This window comes from Pleurodeles waltl, chromosome 12, assembly GCF_031143425.1.
Source record: "Pleurodeles waltl isolate 20211129_DDA chromosome 12, aPleWal1.hap1.20221129, whole genome shotgun sequence".
Classification (NCBI taxonomy): Eukaryota; Metazoa; Chordata; class Amphibia; order Caudata; family Salamandridae; genus Pleurodeles; species Pleurodeles waltl.
The window spans coordinates 185,278,585-185,296,882 of record NC_090451.1 but is presented as its reverse complement, the minus strand read 5'-3'; the positions used below and the strand labels follow the sequence as shown (position 1 = coordinate 185,296,882).

The 18,298-nt window shown below is 43.9% G+C and overlaps 1 protein-coding gene across 1 annotated transcript in view; it reads left to right on the top strand.

The window, feature by feature from the left end:
- USP10 (ubiquitin specific peptidase 10) overlaps positions 1–17,667 on the top strand; it is a 285,739-nt gene extending 268,072 nt beyond the window's left edge. Inside the window, exon 14 of the mRNA XM_069216238.1 lies at positions 16,527–17,667. Coding sequence (XP_069072339.1) covers positions 16,527–16,714 — 188 coding nt within the window. The 3' untranslated portion in view covers positions 16,715–17,667. The remainder of the gene's footprint in view (positions 1–16,526) is intronic.
- Positions 17,668–18,298: the final 631 nt, after the last annotated feature.

Sequence of the window (18,298 nt, the reverse complement as noted above, 5' to 3'; positions counted from 1 at the left end):
TTGGGCCTCTAGCTCAGCCGGCACCTAGGGAAACCTACTAAATCTGCACATTTTTAAAAACTAGACACGTTGGGGAATCCAAGATGGGGTGACTTGTGGGGCTCTGTTACCCAGAATCCTTTGTAAGACTCAAATTTGGCCCCAAAAACTTTTTCCGCACATTTCAGTGATAGAAAGTTCTGGAATCTGAGAGGAGCCACAAATTTCCTTCCACTCGGCGTTCCCCCAAGTCTCCCGGGTAGGCTGTACTGCCCGCGAAAGGAAATGCCCCAAAACACTATGTGGGCACATCAAAATGATCAAATACAAAACTACCTGTTTTTGAGGGGGGAACCTGCATTTTTGGTCCTGGGCTCAGTAGCCATCTAGGGAAACCTGCCAAACCCAGACATTTCTTAAAACTAGACACACGAGGGAGTCCAGGGAGGTGTGACTTACCTGGATCCCCCAATGTGTTTTTACCCAGAATCCTCAGCAAACCTCAAATTTAGCTAAAAAAATAAATCACATTTTTGTGGGATCACCGCAACGTTCCCCTCCGTCTCTGGTGAAAATGATACCTCACTTGTGTAGGTGGGCCTAGTGCCTGTGACCGGGAAGTGCCAAAAACATGTCGAAATTGAGGGGGAACCAAAGCGGGTCCAAAAGGGCAGTAAGCTGACAAGTGCAGCAGAATGTTTATCGGTATAGATGAGACAATGCTGGGTGGTAGGAAGTTTGTGGATTCCTGCAGATTCCGGAAGGTTCCATCACAAAAATGTGGGAAAAATGTGTGTTTTTCAGCAAAGTTGGAGGTTTGCAGGGCATTGTGGGTAAGAAAATGGTGCGGGGTGCATGTGAAGCACACCACCCTGGAATCAACCAGATGTTTAGTATTCAGTTGTGTCTAGGTCTTGTGGATTTTTCTACATGGCAGCGTCCCAAAGTCCAAAAAATGGAGCTCTCACCATTCCAAGTGGGACGATTTTGAGAGTTAGACAAGCTCTCATGGCCAAATGTAAAAAAAAGAACAAACAAAACCCCCAAAAAACCAAGAGTCAAATGCCCTCTTGCTTGCCGTGGGATAAGATGTTTTAGTGTGCGGGGGGAGAGCTGAAAGACTGTTACCCCCTTCAGTTGGGGTGGGGACCTAACCAAGCCCATACTGGTTGGTAGCCACCATCCCACTATTTTGTTTTGTTTTTAATTCCCTGGCGTCTAGTAGACTTTCTGCCCCCCACCCCTGGGGTGTGGATCGGGGTAAATTGCCCAATCTGCCCACTGGTGGGCAGAACAACTTTGGCCCCATTTATTTGGGGGTGGGGGTATGGCCACACCCCACCCTCTTAATTTGAAAAAAAAAAATCTCTGGTGGGCTTTCTGCCCCCCTTGGGGGCAGATGGGCCTTCCAAAAGTAGGCCAATCTGCCCCCAAGTGGGGCAGATATGGCCAACAGTAATGAGCCCCCATGGGGTGCGACCTTTGCCCAAGGGGCTGCCCCCCAAACAAAACACACACACCAATCCCTGGTGCCTAACAGAAATAGGCCGATCTGCCCCCAAGGGGAACAGAAATGACCTAAAATAAACTTGCCTAAGGGGCCGCTCCCCTTGCGTGAAATTGATGCAGAAAAATTAAAATCCCTGGTGTCTAGGGGTTTCTGCCCCCCCCCCAAATATTTTTCTTTAATGGGGGTAGTGGCCCTTGTCCAAGGGGCCTCTCCTCTTACGCATAAGTATTAAAAAAAATAAAAAAAAATCCCTGGTGTCTTGTGGTTTCTGCCTCCCCGGGGGCAGATTGGCCTAACTATATTAGACTGATCTGCCCCCAGGGAGGGCAGAAATGGCCTAAAAATAATTCCACCCTCCCCTCCCCCCCCGGAGCAACCCTTGCCTAAGGGGTTGTACCCCACATATAAAAATAAATGTAAAAAAAAAACTGGTGTCTAGGGGTTTTCTGCTCCCCCGGTGGCAGATCGGCCCAAATTATATTATATGTAGGCCTTTCCTTTCATGCCCCTGCCGGCCCCCTTCACCTGAGTGGAAGAGAAATGCTAAGCATTTCTCTTCAGATTTGCGCTGGAAACATGCTTTCCAGTGTGATGGGAGGTGACCTCTGATGTGGTCAGCACGCTATTGCGTGCTGACGTCCTCAGACGTCGCTGGGGGGGTTGGGGTGGAAGAGGAAGCGATTCCCCTTCCAGCCCTGCCCTGGTGGGGTGGGGTGTTGGCCCTCAGGGGGAGCGCTAGCGCTTTCCCTGAGGACCAGGACGTAATGGTTATGTCCGTGGCACCGCAGCCACGGACATAACCATTATGTCCATGGCGGGGGAGGGGTTAATAGCCTGTTAAGTACTGTTACAGGCTGTGTTGGGTACATGATCAGAGTTTTGTCTTAGTCTGTGGTGTTGGAAGGTGGTTATTGGTAAGTTGTAGGGGGCATTGCTTAAAAGCCTCAACTCTCATGAATGTCACTTCTTTAGTAAATTAGTTCAGTTGCTCTTAGAAAACTCTTCACTTAGAGGTTGGCTTGTATCTGTGCTGCACTGCCTGTCAATTCTGTGTCTGATTATTACCAGAAGTTGGACTGGGAAGAAAGCTTGGATACAGGAGTAAAGGAATGATTCTTTTAAAGAATTACAGAATTGTCAGTCCTTGTGGGTCTTTTTTCCTCCAATGCTCACTTGCTGTTTTGCCTGCATGAATCTTTTCTGGTTTCACATGCTGTGCATGATTCTGCCGTCTACTGGTTGGGTCCGGACTATTTTCCTTGTGGCAGTAGTCCTTCTCTTTCCTCTTTTTTCCTGTTGGGCATGGACCGGTCCACCATTTGGTGCTTTGTCCTGCCTCCTGTGATGTCATACTCTCCTTACACTGTTTCGTGGTCGCCATCTTTGGATTCTTTTTTTCTGCTGTTAGGTCGGGATGCATAGCTGAAGGGACCTCAGGTCGTGAAGAAAAAGTAGGATTGCGTCGAGCTTTCATTGAGGATTTTGAGGAGGTCCACTCAGCATAGTCGAAGGAGGTACCGTTTAAAACACCACCATCAAAAGGAGAACTACTCGGTGTGGAGAATGCCCAGACAGGCAAATTTTGATCCACATAATGGGGAAGACACCATTCAAGTTTTCCACCAACTGCACCCACAAATTTGCTCAAAAGGATCAACATCAGGTCTGTAATTTTTGCCTACCTCTCAATCACCAGAGAGCTGTGAAGCGTGCGTGGGGCTCAAGTCAAACTTTGAAGGTGAGGGAAAAACAGTCAGGCACACCATGCCATGCAGGGTGAGAAACCTGCACCTTCCCTGAAAGATTTTGGACTCTCAAGTGATAAAGATAACATTGTCAAGGGGGCCTGAAGGTAATAAATCGGCTGCAGAGCTAAAAATTGTCGAGGGGAAGTAAAAAAATAAAATAAAAAATATGGAGAAGACAATTCTGGTAACCCCGAAAAATACTTGGACGGGGAAACAGTTTGCAGAGTTGAAAACGATAAAATCCGCCTCTGCAACAAAACAGATGTCGACCAAAGACCAGGTTTACCAAAAAGATCCCCTTGGGTCCCTTCATAGGGATACCGCTGGTGGAAAACATAAAGAAAAGACCAAGACGTAAACGGGCGATCTAAGTCCAGACGCTTCCACGTCGAAAGACTCCAAGGTGGCTGAAACGCCAAAAAAGAGGGTGGTTGAGACACCGAAAAAATACAATTTGCCATCTAAGAGAAAATCGTTCACAGCGGTCGACGTAGATCGGGTTGCCAAATTAGAATAGAAGAAGAAACATCTTAGAGCCTAAATGGCGGCTTTATTCCAAAAGAGAAAAGATTTTGGCACTTCACTGAGGGAATACAGAATCCCACATAAACTTCAGCCAGAAAGAGAACTACAACAAACAGATGTTGAAGATTTAGAACCACCATTAACTCCTGAACCCCCAAGAGGAAGACGAAAAACACATTTTCTTAGAGGAAGACGAGGGAGATGAGAGCATCAGTCATTCAGGATGAGGATGGTTCAGAGTTTACAGAAACTCTGACACAAGATTTAGAGACACTGTCCTGAAGAGGGTATTGACAGCTAACCATCAAGACCATCCTCACTTGATGACATCACTACGTATGTACAGATAATAAAGAGAGCAGCTGACAAATACAGTGTGCAACTGGGAGAAAAAACACATCCATGTTTTCTATTAGAAACTGTTTACCCTCACAAACAAGGAACCAATTTTTGCCCATGCTTCCAAGCATTTTAGATTCAGGCAAAGAAGACTTTAAGGAGCCTGCAGCATGCAGGCCCATAACACCACAAGCTGACAAAAAATATAAATGTTCTGTCAAAGACCCAGCTTACACTAAGGACATCTTAACCACTGACTCAATTATAATAGCAAATGCTAGAAAAAGAGTGAACATCCCGACAACTTCAGGGCCTCCTCCTTTTAAATAAAGTAATAAAATGGACTTAGTTGTGAGAAAGTTCGAAAGGGGTGCAGCTAATCGGTGGGGGATAGATAATTCAAATGCCCTCCTTAACAGATATGCCTATCTGCAATTGGAAGAAATTGCAGAATTAATGAAGCATTTTCCAAAGCAATATAGAAAAAGAGCTGTAGCAATTATGGAGGAAGGCAAAAATATTGCCACTATGTGCTTAAAATCAGCACTAGATGTAACTGACACAGCAAGCAGACACATGATTTCTGGAACTACCCTAAGATGCCATGGCTAATAATTTCAGGCTGCAAGCCAGAGGTGCAAATAAACATCAAACCCACCATCCAAAGGGGAACAACTATTTGGTAGTTCAGTAGTTATAACAATACAGCAAAATCAGTGGGAGCATTACAATTCAGAGGAGGAAATCCTGTCACCAGAAGACCTTCAGGAAGAAGCAGCTTTATTTCTGCTACATACCATCAAGGATTTCAAACCACTCCACAAACTGTCATCGCATTAATGGCAGTTTCAAACACAGTCACAGCAACCCTTTCGATGACCAAGACTGAGCAATAATAGAGGGTCACAGCAGTTCAGCAATACCTTAGAGGAGTACCTGGTCATTAGTAATACATTTCCGATGGATACAACTTTCTGCTGATTGTTCACCTTATGATGAATTCATCTAGACTTCAAACTGTCTGTGTTTTTTCATTTTTTTTCCTCAGTAGTGACTTTCCAGTGGTGCCAGCGTGGCTCCATGTAAGCCTCCACTTGAGATGTCAACAGAGTATATTGGGCACCAAATAGTATGCTGACTTCAATTCATGTTTTTAAGAGCCTCTTCGGCATGGTCACTCTCTGCTTTAACCACACATTTCATCAGTATTCAACAGTGATTAGTTCAAATGCCTCTAGAAAGAGAAATATTCAAGTATTGCAGACAGTGGTTCAGGATGTCTTTTCAACTGAGGCCTGCAGGGAACTTCCCAAGCAGACTCCCTTGAGGAAGCAATCTTGTACCCAGGACTATTTGGACTCGATCAAGTTCTCTTTACTTCAGTGTTGGATGACCCCACCCCTGAACCAGCCATACCCCACATCCAGCACATAATAGACAAGACTAATTTCATATACTTCTGCTGACCGTGCGTAGGTCAAAGCCTTGAGGGTAACAATGATGTCATTTCTGTACTGCTTCTCAAGCCTATGGGCTACCTACTTTGCAAAGGATGTCAATTCATGCAGGTTTAGTGACGCAGGCAGCCCAGACCCTGACAATGTGTGGGGTGAGAAACCTTTTTGGGCCTGGCAGTCCAGAGGCGCATCACCAGATGACAGACTACAGCAGCTACATCTTTCCTTTTGATTCCAGAGTGGATACAGGGGACGGCGTCATCAGCAGCTTATCAAGTCCCTACTGTCCTTTATGAGCTCTACTGCATCTGAACCCTCTTTGGCTCCTCCTCAAGATATCCCCTTTGGTAGGGGAAACAGGCTCCCATTTTGTCACTAAGTGAAGTTGATGACTGGCTTCTGGGTGTTTCAGCTGATCTGTTGGGGCTATGCCCATTCCTTCTTATTCTGTCCTCCCCCACCAAAGCCACCCTTTTACTTCAGAGCATGCTTGACAGCTCTTGCCTGAATCCTGAGGCAGAAGTTCTTGCTGTGCTAGATCAATGGGTGATACCTTAGGTAGAGGGAAAATAGATCCTCACAAGCTGCAGCTCTCTGCTCTGTGTGTTCGAGACACAGTTCCAAGTCATATGAGGAGTGTGCCCTTATTCATCCAAATGCAAACTGAAATCACAAAATGAAGCTGTACCTACAGAAAACCGCAGGAATGCATATAAGCCTTGCTCCCACTAGAAGTCAAGACCACAGGCCCATACCTGTTCTCAGAGATGTTCCAGCAAAAGGTCTTTGTTGCAGTCTAAGTCTTTAAGTAAGTTGAAGTCCAAGAAGAAGGAAGCCAAGCAGCACTAGTCCCATTTTACCATTCTTCTGAGAAGTCCCAAGTGCATCAAGGTGCCCCTCGGTTCCGCTCCTGGTCCTTTGCTGAAAACCAATTCTGCAGCAGATCCTGACACACCCTGAATGTTCAGGGCCATCACCAATGTCACCACAGATTGAGGCTTTCAAGGAAGCCATGCTACAAATCTTTGAGACCCTGCTTACGCTCTCTGGAGCTCCTCAGGCCCAGCAGTTCTGACACACCTAACTCCACTTCATTTTGACAAAACCACACCTTTTTCTAGGAACCACACTCCGGCTACTTTTTAAATGGAAGTCTGAAAAAAGTCAACCAGCATTTGGTGATGAGATTTAACTTCCCCCACAATATGATGACTATTTTTATTTGACCCTACAAGAGGCCAATGGATTGGACACTTCCCCTTAAAAAAAAACTTAAAGGAGCAGTGTCCTCCCCTGGTACTTCAGTGGAAGAGATAACCATATGTTCGATGGCATGTGAGGCTGCAAATACACATGCTATGCATATCTATTCCGACATCTAATGTTGGGCTCGGAGTGTTACAAGTTGTTTTTTGTTCGAAGAAGTATTTTAGAGTCACGTGATCGAGTGACTCCTCCTCTTTGGTTCCATTGCGCATGGGCATCGACTCCATTGTTTGTTTTTCTTTCCGCCTTTGGGTTCGGACATCTTTTCTCTTGCTCCGAGATTTCGATTTGGAAAACTTTTACAAACCTTCCTTTTTGTCGGTATTGTATTGATTGCGTTATTCATCTTCCATCGAAACAGCAGTACTGTCGGAAAACAACTTAGTTTGCCCTTCGGGGCGCACGTGCCCAACTCTGGCCTATTCGGGCCGACTGCTTGGAGAACCTCATGGATAGGACTCCATTCCGATTCTGCACTCGGTGCCACGCCAAGTACCCATAAACAGACCAACATCTGGTTTGCAACCTCTGCCTTTCTCCAGACCGTCAGGAGGAAAACTGTGAGGCCTGTAGATCGTTCCGATTGAAAGACTCTGAGAAACCGAAGAGCAAGAAGGCTGGAAATGGTGTCACCATGGTGGCACCCAGCTAAAGTGCCAAAACAAAGAGAAGCCAGCACCTCCTCAGTCTTCTCCTCCTTATTCTTCACACCTACCTACCTCTCCTCAAATAAGTCCTACACCAATGCATTCTCCAATACATTCTTTTGACTCACAACAAGACACTGTTGATCCATGGGACCTTTACGACCCTGATCCTATCCCAAACAACTACCCAGACACCTACCCCTCTAAACCATCTCCACCTAAAGATACTACAGTATACAATCAGCTGATAGCCAGGTCTGCAGCCTATCATGGGGTTACAATGCACACAGAACCACTAGAGGAAGACTTTTTGTTCAATACATTATCCTCAACCCATTCTAGGTACCAATGCTACTAGGCATGGTAAAGCACGCAGACCAAATTTTTAATGAGCCTTTGAAAGCAAGAATAATAACACCTAGAACATGACAACCATGTATTATATCAACAAACAGGGAAGGACATATTCATCCCAACTATCCCTTCTAGCCTCAACAATTTTGAAATGGGCAATTCACAATCAAATTCATCTATTAGCGCAGTACAATCCAGGGATAGACAATCAGTTGGCAGATATCCTCAGCAGAAATCACCAGCAAACACACGAATGGGAGATTCATCCTCAAGTATTTCAAAAGTACTTTCAAAAGTGGGGAACACCAAACATAGATCTATTCGCAACAAGCAAAAACACAAAATGCCAAAACTTTGCATCCAGACACCCACATCCCCTATCCAAGGGCAATGCTCTATGGATCAATTGGTCAGGGATATTTGCTTAAGCTTTGCCCCCTCTCCCACTTCTTCCATTTCTGGTCAACAAGTTGCGTCAAACTTCACTCATCATGATACCCATAGCACCAACATGGGCACGTCAGCCATGGTACACAACACTACTACATCTATCTGTAGTACCTCACTCCAAACTCCCATGCAGACCGGATCTGTTAACACAAAACAAAGGTCAAATCAGACATCCAAACCCCAATGCTCTCAATCTAGCAATTTGGCTTCTGAAGTCATAGAATTTGGATATTTACAATTCCCATCAGAATGTATGGAAGTTATTAAACAAGCAAGAAAACTCACTACCAGACAGTGCTATGCAAATAAATGGAAAGGATTTGTCTGTTACTGTCAATCTAAAAATATAGATCCTCATACAGCATCAATACAAGCTATTGTATGCTATTTACTTCATTTACAAAAATCAGCATTTTCCTCAATAAAAATACACCTTACTGCAATATCTGCATATTTACAAAATATTCAACATAGCTCTTTATTTAGAGTTCCTGTCATTAAAGCTTTCATGAAAGGCTTAAAACGCATCATTCCACCAAAAACACCACCAGTTCCGTCTTGGAATCTAAATATAGTGCTTACAAGACTTATGGGACCACCTTTTGAACCCATGCACTGGCAACAAATTCAGTTTCTAACATGGAAAGTTGTCTTCCTAGTGGCAATTACTTCTTTAAGAAGAGTAAGTGAAATACAAGCTTTTACTCTTGAGGAACCTTTCTTCCAAGTACAAAAACACAACGTTGTACTAAGAACAAATCCAAAATTTCTATACCAAAAGTAGTCTCACCATTTCATATCAAACAAACAGTGGAGCTACCAGTTTTCTTCCCACAGCCAGATTCTGTGGCACAAAGAGCTCTACATACATTAGACCTCAAAAGAGCTCTAATCTACTACATAGACAGAACCAAACAATTTAGAAAGATAAAACAACTTTTTGTGGCTTTCCAACAACCACATACAGGCAATCCTATATCAAAACAAGGTTTAGCAAGATGGATTGTAAGGTGCATACAAACATGCTATATCAAAGCAAAAAGACAACTTGTAATCACTCCGAAAGCACATTCTACACGAAAAAGGTGCAACAATGGCTTTTTTAGGAAATATACCAATGGCTGAAGTATGTATAGCAGCTACATGGTCAACACCTCATACATTTACTAAACACTGCTGTGTGGACGTATTATCACAACAACAAGCCACAGTAGGACAAGCTGTTCTAAGAACATTATTTCAAACAACTTCAACTCCTACAGACTAGCCACTGTTATTTTGGAAGGACAAACTGCTTTGTAGTCTATGCATAGCATGTGTATCTGCAGCTACACATGCTATCGAACGGAAAATATCACTTACCCATTGCACATCTGTTCGGGGCATGTTCTCCTGCAGATTCACATGCACCCTCCCTCCTCCCCGGAAGCCTGTAGTCGTTTAAGTTAACACATTTGTACATATATATATAAATAAATTTACGTTTGCATGGACATCTCTTTTTTCACTTATTTATTCTTATCACTCCTTCTTTACCCTCTGTGGGAAAACAATCTAACAATGGAGTTGATGCCCATATGCAATGGAACCAAAGAGGAGGAGTCACTCGATCCCGTGATTCTAAAAGACTTCTTTGCAGAAAAAGAACTTATAACACTCCGACCCCAACAGTAGATGTCGGAATCGATATGCATAGCATGTTAATCTGCAGCAGAACATGCCACAAACAGATGTACACTAAGTGACATTTTCCTTTCTGTGGTTATAAGGCGAGCATCTGAAGTCCTGTACTTAAAACAGTTGCTGCCCGGTAGAAGAGAAAAACAAGGTCCTAACTGAGGTTTTGTAGTTGAGGTAGACCTAGTCTGAACCCGTGCTGCCAGTCTGCGAAGTCCTGACGGAGAGTCTTATGGATACTTAAACTAAACTTGTTTCTGCCCACCTGTGAATAGACCAGTATCACAAAGTCACAGACCTGCCCTGGAGGAATTCTGTACCAACCTGGCATGAGCTATCCAGGATACGTAGGATGTGGATAAATACTTCATACGGTCAAAACTGGACACTTGATTGCTTAAGCATGGCAGCCTGGACTAGCACAGTGCACTGGCACCATGCATGGATGAGATCTATGGTTTTCTAAGGTAACACTCAGCTGTCACTCATGGATATGACTGTTGACTGGTATTACCTATTTAGTGAGAAGGCTGATTCAGCACTAGAGTGCTTCAGAGAAAGAGCCACAGTGCCTTCATGAATGCAAGGCAGTTTCCCCAACAGTTTCACCCCTCTAGAGGTATCATTAGGAGTTTCCCAAAGCTCACATCCCCATCAACAGGCACTCCAGTCCTGTCAGGGATCCAGTAGACCATGCCTTGGTTTCAAGAACAGCGAACCATCCAGTCCGCCGCCCCTCCAGCAGCAGCCTCCAAGCCACTTTAACCCATAGCAGCTTTGACGATCCTTGTGGAAACAATGTAAATTTCTCCATGGGTGGCAAACTATCATATTCAACAGGTGGGTCCTGCAAATAGTTTAGCCGGGTTACACCCTGCCATTTCATTCATACCTGCCCCATTTTCCATCCATAATAGACCAACTTTGAGAGGACCACTTATCCATTTTGCTGCAGCTGGTTCAGGCTCTTTTGGTGAATGGAGCCATAGAGTTCTGGTTTCTGAAAATGGGACTGGATGTTATTTCTTAGTGCCAAACAAGGGCATATGCCCTTTTCATATATTAGATCTCTGATCTCTCAGTTTTTTCCTGTGGAAGAACAAATTAAAGTTGCTCATGCTGACTTGGTTCTCTCTGCTGTGAATCCAGGAGACTGGATGGTACCATTGGACTCTTAAGGAGGCTATTTCCATGTTCTTATCCTGCAGGCCAACAGACACTACTTGTGGTTCAAGATAGGGCAGCAGCATTTTTAGTTTGCCTTCCTCCCCCTTCTGCCTCACCAATGCCACTCAGGTATTCACAGAGGTGATGGTGGTGGTGACTGCACACCTTCGGAGTCAAGTATTTGTCTTGGCCCACCTACCACAATGACTGTTGAAGCGGGGGATCTCAACATTATCTAGGACTATTTCCAGATGATGGCAAACCACCGTACATCATTGAAGTTCACTATCAACGTGCCAAAGTCACAACTGACTCCTTCGCAGAGGCTCCCTTTCATATGAGGAACCCAGTATAAGATGCATTATCAAGCCTTCTCTCTGAATCTGCGAGTTCAGGACATTCCGGTTTGAATCCTGATGTTCCAGCCTTGGTCCTGGATTTCAGTACGGGTGACTGAGGCTTCTGGTATCCTGTTGGTCGACCATGCCAGATGGCACTTGCAGGCTTCTCAGTGGGATCTGAAGTCTTAGTGGGCTGATCACCAAGTGAACTTGTATTTCATCCAGGTTTTGTAAGAGAGTGCAAAAGATCTGCAGTGGTAGCTCCTCAAGCGCAATTGAACCAGCGGAAAACCTCTGTGCCTACACCACCAAAGCTGACAGTCGTGACGGATGCATCACTGCTGGGTTCTTTAAGGTCATCCGGGAGAAGTGTAAATCGGATGATTCTGGGCTCCAGCAATGATCCATTCCAACATCAACCTGTTGAGTTGAGAGCCATTTACTTAGAGTTAAAACTGGTCCTTCCTTCCATCAAGGGAAGGTTGGTTCAGGTCTTCCAAGATGACACCACGGCTGGTATTGCAACAGAGTGCAAAGTTGGGACAGGGGCCTTTGGCTCCCAAAATTGTGACTCCTCAGGGTACTTCCTTAATTATGCACATCTTGGTGGGGAACGCTAGGGCGGATGAATGCAGCCGGCAGAACACATGGAGGTAGCAAAAGGCATCCTCCAGCAATAGGGAGAAGCCTCACTTGGTGTCTTTTCCACCGCAGAGAACACATAATATCCACACTTGCATACTGGAATTCCCAAGAAGGCTCTCTCTCTGAGACACATTCCATGTAGAGTGGAGCAGAGGATTCCTGTATGTATTCTTAATGCTACCTCTCCTGCCTCAAGTTGTGAATGTCAATAACGATCAGGCCCAGTGTACCTGGAACTTCTAGCCATGACCCCCCCCCGTCCTTCAATCAGGCTGCCAATTTTGGAGAATCCTCTTTTGCAGCTGTAGGGAGGGTCTTGCACCTGGGTTTGTCCAATCTAGAACTCCATGCTTGGAGATTGAGCAGCAGTAGTAACTGTATTCAACCTCCCTCCAAAAGTAGTGGATGCCATCCTTGTAGCAAGGCATCCTTCAGCAAAGTCTTTTTACACGGAGCCGAGTTTTTGGCTTGCTGTGGCATTTGTAATACGGACCTATTGCAGGCCAAATGCTGGCTGTTTTGTTATTTGCTTTTTTTGTCCCAGCAAGGACTTAGTGAAGTTATTTGTATGCCCTTTCTACATTTTTGCGATTACTGGAGCAGCTGTCCTCGTTAAAAATAATTTCTTGTGATGTGGTTTCTTAAAACCTTAATTCATGTGTTTCCTCATAAACCATTTGTGATGCCACAGTGGGATCTTGATTTGGTCTTTCCATTTAAGTGCACCCATTTTGAGCCACAGCACAGCTGCCCTCTACCCCGCCTATCACTGAGGACAGTCTTTCTCGTTGTGATAACTTCAGTTCATCATTTTGAGTGAGCTTCAGGCTTTTCAGGCCAGCTTCCCTACCACACCCCACCTTTCAGGACAAACTGGTGCTAAGGACTAGAGCAAACCTTCTGCCACAGCTTGGCTCCCTTTCATGTTTAACAGTATCACACTTCTGCTGTTATTTGTTCCACCTAACCCCTCGAAAGAGGAAGAGAGCCTACATTGTTTGGACCACAAGAGCTGAGATTTTTTCATATTGACTGCTCTAGCGACCATTGGGTAGATGGGATCCACTGGGTTGAAGGAAGGCAAGGTAGTGCAGGAAAGTACTTTGTCCGGTGGATAGTCCTCTGCAGTAAAATCTGCTTTGCACTGGCCATGAAGCAGCCTCAAAAAGGACTGAGGACTCCTAGAGTGCCTGTCTGGGATATTTGTCAGGCCTTAACACGCGCATCAGTGCACAGGTCCATGAAAGCACTACCACTGTGACAGCCATGTACAAAGAGAAGGTCATTTTGACCTTTCGCTTCTGCATGACTTTTTGGTCTGAGCCGTCCCATAGACTCACCACCTCGGGAGGTAATTCTTTGGTATCTATTCTAAAGGTGAATTATCATCAGTTAGAAGTACCTATCAGAAGAACAAGTTACTTACCTTTGCTGACGCTTGTTCTGGTGGATAATGTAACTGCAGATTCCTCACTGCTGTTCCACCTGTTCACTTCTGGCTTCTTTTCCAGCTAAAAATGTCCCAAATTAGAAATCTCCACACTGGCACAGATAATTGGCTTCAGCGCTCTGTGTCTCTAGGTTTGGATAGAGACCAGGAAGAAACTGATGTCACTAAGTTTGGGTAGCGCTTATATGCGGACACAGCCACCATTTCCATGATGAAACAAGGAGTCCACCCACTGGCTCAAAGGGGCTATGCTAAAAAAATGTTCCAGGTCCAGTCTGACACTTGGGGATATTCTAAAACTTGAGGAATCATCAGTTAGAGTATCTACCAGAAAGAGCATTACAAAGTTAAGTAACTTCTTTGTATACTCTAACGTCTAGCTGGTAAAGGCTGACTTTCCAGAGCTGGTCCACCAGTATCTACAATAGTTTGCTTTTCTCTACGAGCTGGGCTTTACTATCAGTGTCCGGACATATCACCTCTCTCCTGCACAACAAATGACCTTTATTGGGGTGGTGCTTGACACTACCATTATGAAGGTCTTCATACCTCTTGAGAGGATGAAGTATCACAGATATGTGCCCGATGGGTACAATGTGTCTAACGCAGGTTGGTCCTATAGGTCTTGGGCACGCAGTGCCTCATGTCTTTGTGTATCCTTTTGGTACCTCACACCAGGTAGAAGAGGCAATGTCTGCAACACCACGGTAGCCCCTCAGGTTTGAACCAAATATTCCAGTTGCTGCATCAGTCTCTGCGCTGGTGCCTGAACCCCTCCGCAGGTTCAGGATACCATGATCATGGATATCTCCTCTCTGTGGTCTCCATCTCGGTGTCATGACAGCCTGAGGCCTCTGTTCATGTCAGAGCAGAACCTGCTCATAAATGTGCTTAAGCCATGTGAGTCAATTTTGTCTTGAGGGTCTTTTTCCCTCCCGGGATAGGTGGGGAGGTGCGAATGAGAGGTTTGCGTTGGGGGGTTGTAGTAGGGAGGCAGCAGTATACAGATTCTTTTGAACACCACCACTAGCGTTGATGGCATCAATCAATTAACTTAGTGGGGAGGGTCATAGACTCTATATTGGGAGGAGATACACCTGTGGACATGGGTGCAGAGACAGCAAGTCTTACCAGTAGCAACCCACCTCGGAGGCTTCTTCAGTGGTAGAGCAGATGCTCTTGGCCCGCTTTCACTGGAGGGCAACAAGGTGATGGGTTCAATCTTCTACGAATTGTAGTTTTCATCCTGTTTGCCATGGCCAAGAACAGGAATTGTCCTCAGCTTTGTGCCATACGCTTCCTGTCAGATGCATCCAGCTTCACCTTGTATCAGGCCCTGCTGTACGTGTTGCAGCCACTCCTGCTTAATCTTTGCTGGACAGAGGAAAGGTATAGGGGAGTGGGGAGGGGTATGAAATCAGATCCAGGGGATTGTGGCCACTTAAAATTTGTCAAGGAGGATCTAGTATGCTGATTTAAAGGCACTCCGGTCATCCCCTCCCACTCGAAGCTCACCTGCTCTAGCAGCAGGATGGTCAGGTCCTATTTCCAAATCCCTACACACTGTTTCTTCCCAGGTGGTGATTGAACAGTGCCTACTAGAATCTTTTTTGCATACCCGATGAAATGATAGAAGCCATCTTGATGGCCAGGAAGCCCGCCACCACACCCATGTTATATACGGGAAGATGTCCTGCAGAAGGAATTGTTACTTGCCTTATGCAAGCATATATATTTTTTTAAACACTTTTTTTTGCATTTAAACAAGTTCACGACACAGGGTATAGCTTTGGTGGGAGTATGGAGTACAGCACAATATGGGTAACCTGGTCCAAAGCATTTTAGAAAAATAATGGACACTTATGTAAGCATATTTCCAGTGGGTACTTATCCTTGCTGCAGAATCTCACTGCCCTCCCTCCTTCCTTATGAGCTAACTCTCTGAATAATATCCCAAGGTATGTAACACAAAATGTTGTATTTGCCTCTCTCGTTACTGTCTCAGCTCCTATCTGTACTTCTTGATGGAACATAACAAAAACTAACAGGAATTAACGCAAGTGTGTGTGGTTGACACCTAATATACTCCCGTTATCACGTCTGGAGGTAGAGCTGCAAAAAGAGCTGCATGGTGCCACATGGCAGTGTTGGTGAGTCAGAGCTAGGGAAAACAGTTTTCAAGGCCAGTCTGAATCCTAGAAGAAAAGTAAGTAATGTGCAAGAAGATTATGTAGCTGCAAGAAGTAGGCATTAGTGGAGGTAAGTAACTTTTTCCATAAGAGCAGTACCTTGCCGCCAAGTGCACTTCCACTACTTAGTTGAGAGCCTTTCAAATAAGCACTGAGGGCCTGATTAAGACCTTGGCAGATGGTATACTCCATCACAAACATGACAGATATCCCGTCAGTGGTATTACAAGTGCCATTATATGCTATGGAACTTGTAAAATGGCGGGAGGGATCTAATCCACCAAGGTCTTAATCAGGCCCTGAATATACTTGTATGTAACTTACACATTTTCCCTGTACATCATCACTGTATTGGGCGCCGATTTTGGGAGGGCGGGCTTAAATCTTTTAAGCTTGTTGTTTGGGATCGTAAGATCGAAAAGTACATTAAAATGCAGATGTTAGTGTAAGCTTCCCATAATGCTTTAGGAGACTTCTTTTGTTTTAGCATTCTTTAACAATCAGCTCCAAAATAACTGATGGTTCACTCGTTAAAACTATTTTTTTTTTTGGGGGGGGGATTAACTGAGCAGTGCATACAAGTTTGCCAACATAGTCTTATTTCTTTATACCCAATACGTCTTAAGGAAATAGTCATTTATTTTGTTTAAATATAGTATGAACACTGAAAAGTGAATGAAACCTTCCCAGGATTGAAAAGAACCAATCAGACCTTACTTGATGTGTCTCTACTTTTTGCTTAATATTTATAAATGTTTGTCTTCTCCCCTATTTCTCTATAGTTGTCTATCACCATGGAAACAGCGCAACCGGCGGACATTACACTACAGATGTCTTCCAAATTGGGCTAAATGGCTGGTTGCGCATAGATGATCAGTCAGTCAAAATTATAAACCAGTACCAGGTGGTAAAACCGTCTGCTGACCGAACAGCCTACCTCCTGTACTATCGCCGAGTGGACCTGCTGTGAAATGTCCCTCTCTACACTGTGTGCGCACGCCTGATAGCTGCTTCGTAGGCCGCAAGCTCCCACTATTGTTCTTTCCCTCATTCCACCCACTCCCCTCCTTCTCCAACAGCTCTTTTTGAGTGTTTGCTTTTTGGGAAAAACTTCCTCCAAGTCAAAAGCTGCAACTTTGGAATAGACTTTAACTTGTAGTTTGTTAAAGACTATTTCTAGCCGTACCTTTAAAGTCCAAACTAATAGGGTGAGGGGAAGAGTTAAAGTTTGGTCAAAAAAAAAAAAAATCAAAGTAATTGAAAAAAATAAAAAAAACATTTTATATTTCCAGAGTTACTGCAAAGGTCTAACATAAAATATATGGGGATTTGAAAAGAGGTTCCCATGTTCTAATTTTCTAGTAGAACAAACCCTTTACCAGCAACGCCAATTTTAGATTCCTGTGAAAATAACGTTTTATCTTAAAACAAAGTTGCTTTCTTTCCCCTCAAGTGTTGGATCAATGATGACAAAATACATATATATTCACATATGTATGTTAAACTATATGTGAACCAGTGTGTCAGAAGGAAGTTATCTAACATGCTTCTGGAAAAAAACAATGGAATAAGTTTACAAAGTGCAATGTGGCTAGGTTCCTACAATGAGATATAATAATAATTGTGTGTTAGGGAAACTGCTTTAAGGACTCTGACTCATTGCAGATCAGATTTTTGGAGTTGAAATGTTAGTCTATCTTTGGATGGGTGATTGTAACTTTATTCAAACTGCAATTATGCTTCTGTGTACACACGATTTTAAACAAATAGGCATAACAATGAAGATTGATATTCCTTTTAAGTCTGCTTTGTTTAATTTTGCTGTCGGATCCTATATTGTTGAGTTCCTACATGTACACAGTTTAGTGTTATATAGAGGTAAAAAGTTGTCGCCCATCAATAAAACAAGAAAAAAAATCACAACGCTTGTATTATGTCCTCTTTCAAGCTCCCAAGTGTCTTGAATATGTGCTACAACATGATTACGGTACTGAATAGGACACAGACTTGATCTTTTAAAGATACGTGTGCAGATTGAATACTGTGTGCTGGAGGAAGGTCACGTTTTTAACCCAAACATTTAGCTTGCATTTTTTTTTTCTATTGTACTTCATAAAAAAAATCTTTTGTTTCTGAAACATCCATTGTAGCAGAGTTTAAAATAACTTACGCTGTTCTAGGGCATTGGATATTTCAAAGTAAAGGTACAAACCAAAGCCTCTGGGATGTACCTTTTTTTTTTTTTTTTTTTTTTTTTTTAAGAGTGTGCAGTGATCATACTGCTGATTTTGTTCTGTATAATTTATGCCTTCGTGCTGTTTGTTTTCTGGCTTTTACCTTTTGCAAAGCCAATAAAAATTGAACACAAAATGCTATTACTTTTCAGGTCAACACCATTGGATCAGACGTTAATTACAACTTAGTAAAGCTAGGACGATTTGTTGCTCTTACAAAAGCTTTTGTATTTTCCAATCCCACTCTTCAGCTGTCATTGGCTAGTACTGACTACTATTGCATACACACAGCCTTTATTCTATAGTAAGTGTACCTTCAC